This window comes from Ursus maritimus, unplaced genomic scaffold (assembly GCF_017311325.1).
Source record: "Ursus maritimus isolate PB19 unplaced genomic scaffold, ASM1731132v1 scaffold_25, whole genome shotgun sequence".
Classification (NCBI taxonomy): Eukaryota; Metazoa; Chordata; class Mammalia; order Carnivora; family Ursidae; genus Ursus; species Ursus maritimus.
The window spans coordinates 7,530,083-7,540,210 of record NW_024425008.1 but is presented as its reverse complement, the minus strand read 5'-3'; the positions used below and the strand labels follow the sequence as shown (position 1 = coordinate 7,540,210).

Here is a 10,128-nt window from a genome sequence, read left to right as displayed (position 1 = left end):
CAGTCTCCCAATCAGCGCTGTTCAACAGAAATAAGGGCCATGTGTATAATTTAACATTTTCGAGTGGCCACATTTTAAAAGGAAACAGATGAAATTAACTTTCATGAATTTTTTTATATATCCAAAATACTATTTCAGCATGTAACGAATATAAAACACATCGGTTAGGTATCTCATTCTTTTATTCCTACTAAGATCTCTGAAATCTTATTTTGCACTTACAGTACATCTTAAATGGACTAGCTTCATTTCAAGTGCTCAAAAGTCACATGTGACAAATGGCTATAGTCCTGGACAATGCAGGTTTAGGTCCTGTGCTTCTCCTACTGAGCCTTTAGTCCTAGACCGCTTGTCCTACTAGATGTTCTGTGAAAACAGGTTAAGTCCTTTGCCAAATTTCGAGGTTATACAAGTCCATATTAATCTACTTAAATAATTTAGAACTTCATCCCTTCCGTATTTAATTCCTTCTAGCCCCTCCATAAACCTTCTGTGTGACGCTTTAGAACGCGTTCTAATTAGCAGAGGGAAGGAGTGCATTTAAGAGTCGGGCTCAGGCACTCTTCCTCCAGTTTTTGCTGGGGGGTGGGGAGTCCACTCCTAGGTCCCACCCCAGGGACAGATCGGGCTGCAAAACACAGTCTTTGCTAAAATCCCAATGGTTACTGCCATCGATCCTTCTACTTAAGTGCAGCTTTACCAGGAAGTTCCTGCTAGTAAAATCAGCTCGTGTTCCAGAACTCGCTGTCATCACAGTGCCGCCCCGCAAATATATTCATTCAACAAACACTTCTTGAGCGCCTGCGTACACACTTTGGTGGAAAAATCAGCGGAAAGCCAGAGACGGGGGACCTCAGTCTAACAGGAGAGGGGGAGTCCCAATAACCAGCCCGTACTAAGCACTCCTGCATCAACCAACACATGCAGCAGTCGACAGGATCCCGGGGAGCAGGTCTTACTCTCACTTCGCAGAGCAGCAGGAAGACGCCGAGCAACTTGCGACCACACAAGGCACCGACCCGAGCAGCCGCGTCCTAAGCCCGGCACTCGGGCGGCTCACCCGGCACACATGGGTGCCTCGGTCCCCGCCGAACGCCGCCACGGACGCCGTTCGAGGGGAAGCGCGGCCGCCGCGACCTCGGGGGGCGAGAGCGGCGGCGCATTGTGAGGTGCCGCGTGGTGCTCATCGGCGACAGGAGAGTCCCCGCTCGAGGAACGGCCAGCCACCCGGAGCCTCCCGCACCTCTCCCAGCCGACACCGGACACCCACCGTGGAAGTGCGAAGGCGTTGGGGCGGAAATTGCCCGACCGTCGGCCGCCTCACGAACTACCGTTCCCGTGAGGCTGCGCGGCGCTGGGCGGCTTTTGCGCAGGCGCGCGCACGGCGTGCGTGGCGGCGTCAGCAGTTCTAGAACGTTGCTGTGGTAGCGCTCGGGCGCCATGTTAGGACGAAGGGGAAGGAGGAGAAGCGCTTAAAGCGGCGGGAGCGGTGCGGGAGTGGGGTTGGACCCAGGGCTGAGGCAGGCCCCCCCCTCCCTCCCGCCTCAGTGGATCATGCCCAGGGCGGCAGCGGCGGCGGTTGCGGGGGGGAAGTGACTGGGCGGTGCCGGCGCAGGAGACGATGCCGTTGTAAGTGATTTGTATTCTGTTTTCTCTCGCACGCCGGCGGGGCCTTGGGGGCGTCGGGGGAGGGGGGAGGGGGTGGCGCGAGAGCCGGGCCCTCGCCCCGTGGGGGAGGCAGGCGGGAACCGGGCTCTTCCTGTTTCCTCACCCGCTCGCCGCCGCACTTCCCCTTGTGCTCGGTTCCCGCTTCCCCCCACCCCTTCCTGGCTCCGCGGCCGTCGGGCCGGGGGCCTTCCCCTTCCGGAACGGCCGGGGGAATCTGAACCTTAGTGCTCCCGCTTCTCCGCCCCGTCCGGGGAAAAAAAAAAGAAAAAGAAAAAGAGAAAACAATGCCCGGTGGCGGGGAAGGAAGGTCCCGCTCGTTGCGGGGTCTGCACACGGCGTTCAGGTTCACTTTCGGCGTCTCTCGGCTCGTTTCGATGCTTCTCTTCCTGGTCTACCTCCGCTGCGTCCCTCTCTTCCTGCCGTTTCCAAGATGCCCAAATCGTGCGCCAGAGTTAACCCACTTCCATGTCCGAGCTTGCACAAGCACTAGCTAAAAGCCCAGTTTTGAGCGTTGAGTCTCGCTTTTTGGAAGCCTCGCTACCCCCCCCCGCCCCAGTCCTCCCTAGGCTTCCCACCGTCCGCAAAGGGGCACTTGCCAGGGTGTCCTCCGCAACGCGCTGTGTTAGGTATTGCTCTGTGTTCTGTTTTGATAGGATACAGTCGGATGCATTCTGCTTCCTTCTCCTTCCATCTCCAGTGGTACTTTTAATTTTTCGATCGTAGACTTAAAGCTAGTCCATCCTTGCCTTCTAATCTTACTAGGTCTGCGTCTTATATTCTTTCCCTTGTAGCGTTTTTAAGAAGTTTTTCTTTTCTCTGTTTCAAAGAATGTGATGTAATCTGAGAACTCATTGTTGGGTTCGAAAGTAGATTACAGTTTTTGTTTTTTGTTTTTTCCTGCGTATATCCAGCAGTGTAGAGGCCTAAATAGTGAGACTGCATTTCTTCCATTTTTGAACATTCTAGTGTAAGAGAGTGCTTCTTTGAGAGGAGGGACCGTATTTTTTCCTTTGTAGGCTCCAAACGAACTATATAATTGACACTCGAAGTTTTATTTATGTGCCAAATAAAGGTTTTATGATTTTTAGACACCTAATACAGCACCTCAGGTTTATCTGTTTTTTTAAGTAAAGACAATTTCTTTTTCGCAAGTATTACAGATTATAGTTTTACAATTTTATTTATTTGTCTCTGTGTATGTATGTGTCTCTCTTTACAGGTGAGGCTCTAACTTTGACACAGGCTTTAAGATACCTATTGCTTTTTACACAGTATTTTAAAAAAGAATTTCATGCACCTCTTCCTCACCCACTCCTGTCATTTTTAAGAGGCCTATCAACATATTTCTGTAAATGAGAATATTTCTTAGTTTTAATTAAATATGCAGGCCTGAAGTCTTAGAATCTGCAAGATCACTGTTAATTGAGTCATTCATCCTTTTATGAAATGCTAGAGACACTAGGAACACTGATTTTTGTGGCATTTTTCGGCNTTCAGCAGCTATTAAAATAAATGTTTTTAGTGATGCCATGTGACTTCTTTGTGTTAGCTCACATTGCTGTGCTTGAAAAGCAACTTTGTGATAATCATGTCAGTATTAAGATTTGATCAGTGATAGGAAATGTACAACTTAAGAGGTTTTAATTAGAAATAACACAACTGTATCTTTTTCTGTAGAAAATAAAAATACTTTCATACCTACTTTTTCCCAGCCTTCTTTGAGGAAGGGAGGCGTACATTTTCTTTAAAGACCTAAAAGCATAAATTTTCTTGGAAGTTCAAATATATAAAATGGAAGACAGAGTTTAGACAGCAGATTCACACATGGATAATTGGCTTTCCAGTGTGTTTTTTGAAATGTGAACAATATGCCTAGTTTTTCATTAGCTGTCCGTCTCATTTTTAATCCTAAGTGTACTGTACTTTTAAGTAAACAACAAAAAGACCAGGCTGCTAGCTAAATAGGCCTTTTTCCTTATTAATTGACTTCCTTTGTTTTTCATATTCTGGTGTCATATGTCAAATGTCTTTCATTTTGTTTCTTTGAAGTTTTGAATTGTGATTTCCAGGCTTATCGTGCTTGATTTCCACTTGAATTTTAGTATGCCTGTCCTGTTAAATTTGGGTGGGTGGGTGGGATTGTGGTATAGACCATAGTTAAGCTGTCAGAGTGGGTTAAATCAAAATAGATTACTGAAGTTTAGGTCATTACAGCATTGTGAACAGTGTTCATATTTGATCTAAAACTCATATGTAATAGTATGTATAATTTTGAAAGGCAGGTATGATTTAAGAGCTGTGGTGATGAAGCTTCCAAAAATTTTGGTAATCTTTAGGATCCATTATTATAGGGTTTCTCTAGTAGGTACTGTTGACATTTAGGGCCAGACAGTTCTCTGAAGGGGGCCATCTTGTGTGTTGTAAGGTGTTGAACAGCATCCTTGGCCTTTACCTACTAGATTTCAGGAGCCCCACCTCCCATCTCTCCACTAGTGACAACTGAAAAATGTCTCTCTCCAGATGTTGCTAGGTGTACCCTGGCAAGATTCTCCTTGTTGAGAATCACTGCATTAATAGAGTATAAAGCCTTTCTGGGAACTGTATTGTGATTTCTGCCCTACTCTATGCTGGACAGATCAATTATTTGCATCAGCTCAGTTCTGGCTATCACAAGTGTAATAAAGATTTTGAGAGTAACCATCATCAATGACCTAACATTCATACCACATTCATAGAATGTTGTTAAAGTTACTGGAAGAGATATTTAGCAAGACTTGGGGGAGACAGTAGCTTTTCTCCCAAATATTTGGAGCAGTCAGAAAAAAAGAACTTCATGAAGTCATAGCAAGTAGAACTGGAATCTGTTGGTGGGTGGTGATGGGTACCAGTGATTCTCACATTGTGATCTGTGGAACCCCGGGGATCTCTGAGATACTTTTAAGGAGAACATAAATTTCAAACTATTTTCATAATAGTGCTGAAATGTTATGTCTTTTTTACTCTATTGACATTTGCATCGATCGTGTGAACGCAGTAGTGGATAATGCTCTTCTTGCCTTAGGAAAAATGGAGGCATAGGCACCATATTGTACTAGTAGTCATTGTATTCCTTTATCATACAAATAACACATTTTAAAAAGTTCTTGATGAAACAGTAAAACACATTAATTTTAATAAATTCTGACTCTCGAATTTATGTCTTGCATAAGCCTTGATAAATTGGGAAGAACACATAAAGCTGTATACTAAAAAGTAAATGGTTGTTTTGAGAAAAGCATATGTCTGATTAATTTGTGAGCTAAACTAGTATTTTTCTCTTGGAGCTCTTTTATCTGAAAAAACAAATGATGAACTGTGGGTATTGACACTTGGACCATTTAGCATTTTCCTAAAAATGAAGTGAGCCTGTCTCTTTAAGGAAAACAGCTGACAGCATTGGTGGCCAAATGATAAATTTGAACTTGAAGATTAAAAACGAGAATTTTGGAAGGCTTGTTTCTGTCATTGTGAGCTTGACAGCTTCCTACTAGTTGAAAAATAGTTCTGATTATATTGGTAGTGATATTAATGATACCGGTTTTTAAAAAATATACTTTGTATTAATGTGTCAACATTTGGAAGATAAGCTTAATTTTGATGTCATAAAAATCATACATCAGTAAAAGGTACATTCAAAGTGCAGTGTAGATCAGTGGATTTTTTTTTTAAGATTTTATTTTTAAGTAATCTGTACACCCAACATAGGGTTTGAACCCACAACCCTGCGATCAAGAGTCACAGGCTCCACCTGCAAAGCGCCCCAGACCAATGGATTTTAATGCAGTAGTATAAGGGGTTTATTGATACGGTTTCAGCTTTGATACTGTAACTAATCTTCAATAAAATACCACTTGTGGAGTTTTGGTGTAGTATCATAGAAGAATATCCTCAATTATTTGACAAGGACATTGAAATACTCTTCCAGTTAGGATGGTGTGATGCCAGGTTTTCTTCATATGTGTTTACCAAAACAACTTGTCAAAGGGATTGAATGCAGAAGCAGATAGAGGAATACAGCTGTCTTTGATTAAGCCATAATTAAAGAGATTTACAAAAATGCAAAGCAGTAGGATTAGTGTCACTAAATTTTTTGTTTTGGAAGACAGTTTTAAAAAAATTATATTGACATGTAATAGATTTGTTACTTTAATACATAAACATTTAAAAATTTATCCCAGTTACAATTCCAATGCTGTAAATATGGGCAGACATAATCCATATAAGCAAAAGATCTTTGGGGTCCTCAATACGTCTTAAGAATTGTAAAAGGAGTCTGTGACCAAAAAGTTTGAGAACTTGGGAATTGCTGCCTTACAGGAACAGCTAACTGCTGCACCAAGGGCTATTTCCAGTGGTGATGTCATTGCAGCCTTTCTGGGTGGTTTTTGGATAGTGTGGAGGGATGGACATACATGTGGTTTAAAGATTTTTTGTTGTTGTCGATGCAAAACAATTAATTGGATAACCTTTAGGGAAGATAACTTCTAACAGAATGATTTTGGTTTTCAGATTTTAGGATTTAGAGATTTGAATTGTTTGCTGCGGAATAAATGTTGGCTATGGTTTTGGAATGTGGTGTATTACCTTAAGTCTGTTCTCAGTTCATGCTTTTTGATGGAGAAGTTAGGAGATATTGGAATTGAATATATGAACCTGAATTCAGTTCCTATTCCCTAGTCACCCCATTCCCTACCCTGCCCCTCTCAGGTGAAAGCCTTCTGGCCAGAATGAAGCCATTTGGATTCCTAGTATTTCCCATTTTGGTGGAGTTGGAGGCATGTTTTTTGTTTTGTGTGTTCATTGTTATGATTAATCAGCACCTTTAAATGCACATTCTCAGTTTATGATTTGTAAAACAGCAGAACTGCAGGAGATATTAGTTCCCTTTAAAGTTGATTAAATTGAGGGGTGCCTGGGTGGCTCAGTCCGTTAAGTGTCTGCCTTCAGCTCAGGTCATGATTCCGGGGTCCTGGCATCGAGCCCCGCATCAGGCTCCCTACCAAGATGGGAGTCTGCTTCTCCTTCTGCTGTTCCACCTGCTTGTGATTGCGCTCGTGTGTGCGCGCTCTGTCTCTCTGTCAAATAAATAAATAAAAATAAAGTTAGTTAAATTGAGGCTTAAAGTAGTCACTTGTCCAGGGTCTTAAGGGTGCTTAAGTTGTAGATTGGGGCTTAATTCAGCTGTGGGTTCCATGTACCCTTCTCATTCTAGTACTATACCATCTGCTATGGACTTTGTTGGGAACTATGTTTCATCAGTTCAGTTGGAGCAGAATTAATTTTCAATATCACATTTCTTGCGTGTAGAATATTTGAATCTCAAGTTTTTTTTTTATATACTGGTGACATGTATTATATATGTATAGTATACATAAAGTGTAATATACTACAGAACCTGAGATCTTAGAGTGTATTTTTAGGTTTATTTATTTAAAGCCACGTACAGATTTACCACCCTACACTCTCATTTTGTGACCACTGCCTTCTGTGGAATGTGTTATTTTTTAATCTTTGGGTTGTAGGTCTGCAGAATTATATAACCTTCTCATTTGTGGAAATTTAAGGATTTGGGAAAGGAAAAATGTAAGGATTTTGCTAGATATCTTTATTTTCTACCTCTTTTCTGTCACAGAATTGTCTTTCAAATTCGTATTCCCACTGTGTTTTGTCCAGAAACCAGCTTCTTGTATTTTATGATGGCGTTTATAATTTTGGGGTTGTAAAAGAATAGTGGTCTTGTCATTTTGGTCCTCAGAAACATCTTGCATTTCCTGAAGTTAACGTGTTACAATACTATGACAACGTATTTTTGACCATTCTTTCTAATCCATCTTTATACTTTTTCAGATTTTCTGTTTTATTTACATTTTCTTCATTTTCAGTTTGTAGTTGGCAAACTGATGCATGAGTACTATGGTCTGACAGGTTTTTTACTTCTAGCTCTTTGGGAGAAAGAGGGCAAGGGGGCAGTTGGAGGTGACCTTAGGAAGGAAGAATAACTTCGTCATTTTTGTAACTGAGTAACAAGTACCCTTCCCCTGCATAATCAGTCTTGCATTTCCAAAGTTTGGCCTTGGGATTCATCATAATTTAGTCCCTTTGAGCGTAAATTATTACTGGGACCTCTGCTGCTGCCTCCTAAATACCGGCTGATTGACCTCGAATATATATTTTAGGAGAATGGCGAGGTTGTAAATGTGTTTGGTACCACTTACACAGAACACGTGGGGGGTGAATTAGTGATTCTTGGTAAAATTTCTTAGTGATCAGATACAGGGTCTTGGTTCTAGGCTTGACTAAGCTACTAGTAAAATTAAAACATCCTCTGTTAAACTTTTTGTGAAAGAGATTATATTATTTCTGTTAAGAATTAATTGAATGAATATTCAGACCCTTATTCCATTTCTGTCTGGTGTGCTTTCTTTCCTCCTTAATCCCAGTGGGCACATGATGTTTAAGGCCTCTTTGCAGCAAATTATATTGTGGTGAATTGTTACATTAAATATGTTTTTGTGATTTATCTGATTGCTTCCAAAGAAGACTATCAGGCAAATTAAGATTTCAGTTTTAACATGAGTAAAGCTAGGAAGAAATGATAAAGTGTTTTCTATTGGCTGGTAGCTATGAATTTTGACTTTGTTGATACTGTTAGGCCACAGCATATTCCACATGCCCAATATGAGGAGGCAGGGATTCATCAGTAGTGTGAGCTTTGTTTAAATTGGGGTGCAAAGTCATTAAACATTAACTATTGGGTAAAACACTATTGGTGGTTTGTTGTCCTTTCCTTTTCTGTGTTAGTCATCTGCCTAGACTGCCTTCCCTCCTACCCCCCATCAAAGTCATTTGGAGTGCACACCTCCTTAATGATTTTCTTTGGCATAGCCTTGATTCTTTGTTTCTGTAGTATTTATTTTAAGCTTTTACTTTGCACTTACTTGTTTTTTTTAAGGTTCTGAGTCCCAGACCAAATCTGAGATTGTCACTGAGAGCAGAGACTATCTTTGTATTCCTGATCTTAGTGTTGTCTTTCATACATATTTAGGAATTCAGTAAATTTTAGCCTAATAAATGCTATACTTTTTGGCAAAATTAAGTTAAATTAGAAAAAGATGCTTTTAGAAAAACTGGATTGATGAAGTTTGATAACCTTGAATGCCTTAGCAGTTTTCTGGAACAATGAAAACATGGTTTGCTGTACTTAACTATTTCTGAATGCAGTATTGCATGGGAAAAAATCCATTTTTTAAAGTCTTGTTTATTTCACTTTAAGATAATTGCTTTGATTAGCATAAACGGATTTATTAAATCTAACAATCAAAATACTAATTATTGTTTTAAATTGAACATTTATTTGGTGTCTCTTGCTGCCAGGGAGTAATTTTAGGGCATGATTTTGGCCTCCTTACTATCACTAACCTAATTTAATGGTGAATAAATAGTAGAATTAGATGATTTTCACCTTTTGTATGGCGTCATTTATATTTAATTTAAAAAATAATTTAACAAGTTGAAACAAACCTTCATAAAGTGCAAAGTGAAAATTCTATCTTCTTTCTGGTGTGTTTTTATGTATCTGTAGACATAAAAACAAATAACTTTTAAGTATATAAAACTATGTATTGTAAATGATGTATAAAGGTACTTCGGCATAGAGGTTAGGTGCTGGGTTCTTATCCTGGCCCAGTGAATTTAGATAAGCCGTTGTTTCTCTACTTTCTTCATCTGTAATATGGAGACAGTTAATAGTAGAGTTGTTAGGAACAGTTGGGAATATTGTAAAGTGCTTGACATGCTACCTAGAATATGTTGAGGTTTCAATAAATACTATTATAATTATTATATTCCACAGCTTTTTTTCAGCTGATATATTGTGGGCATCTTTCTGTGCTACTGCATGTAATAATCACTTCATTCATTTTATGTGGCATAGTATCATGTTGTAAGAGTGTACTGTAATTAACCAGTCCTATATTATATTAATGGATATTTAGGTGGTTTCCAGTTAGTACATTGTATACAGTCCTCCAGTGAACAACCTTGGATGTCTTTTTGTATTATTCCTATGAGAAGGGTCAAATTCTAGAACCTGTGGAGTGACAGAGGTATTTACAAATACCAAGCATGTCCACCCCCCATAGGGGATAAACCTGAGATAGGCACTGCTAATTTCAAGTGTATTGTTGCTGTACAGGATTTTAGGCCCATGTTTGACCTGTCTTACAATCCATTGTACTCCTATCCCGCAAGCTGCTGGAAATTTGGATTTTTGTGTTAGAGTTTATATTGAAACTGTGTTGTGAATTAAAAAGAACGTGTCTCCCAATTTCAGGGCCTTTGGTTTGTCTTGTGTCTTGATATTTCTGTAAGATAAATTGCTAGAGGTGAAGTTGCTGAACATAAACTTTTAAAATGGATACA

General features: G+C 40.4%; 1 protein-coding gene across 8 annotated transcripts in view; it reads left to right on the top strand.

The window, feature by feature from the left end:
* The window catches only part of PAPOLA (poly(A) polymerase alpha), a 58,887-nt gene that overhangs the window by 212 nt on the left and 48,547 nt on the right, over positions 1 to 10,128 (top strand). For 2 of the 8 annotated variants that reach the window (XM_040641460.1, XM_040641455.1), the window contains exon 1: positions 1,728 to 2,011. The exons of 1 other annotated variant lie outside the window; for it this stretch is intronic. In XM_040641460.1, the coding sequence (XP_040497394.1) occupies positions 1,953 to 2,011 (59 nt within the window). In that variant the 5' untranslated portion in view covers positions 1,728 to 1,952. Of the gene's footprint in view, positions 1 to 1,438; positions 1,630 to 1,725; positions 2,012 to 10,128 lie in introns of those variants that run through there. 5 more of the 8 variants (XM_040641462.1, XM_040641459.1, XM_040641457.1 and 2 more) reach the window with 4 other exon arrangements.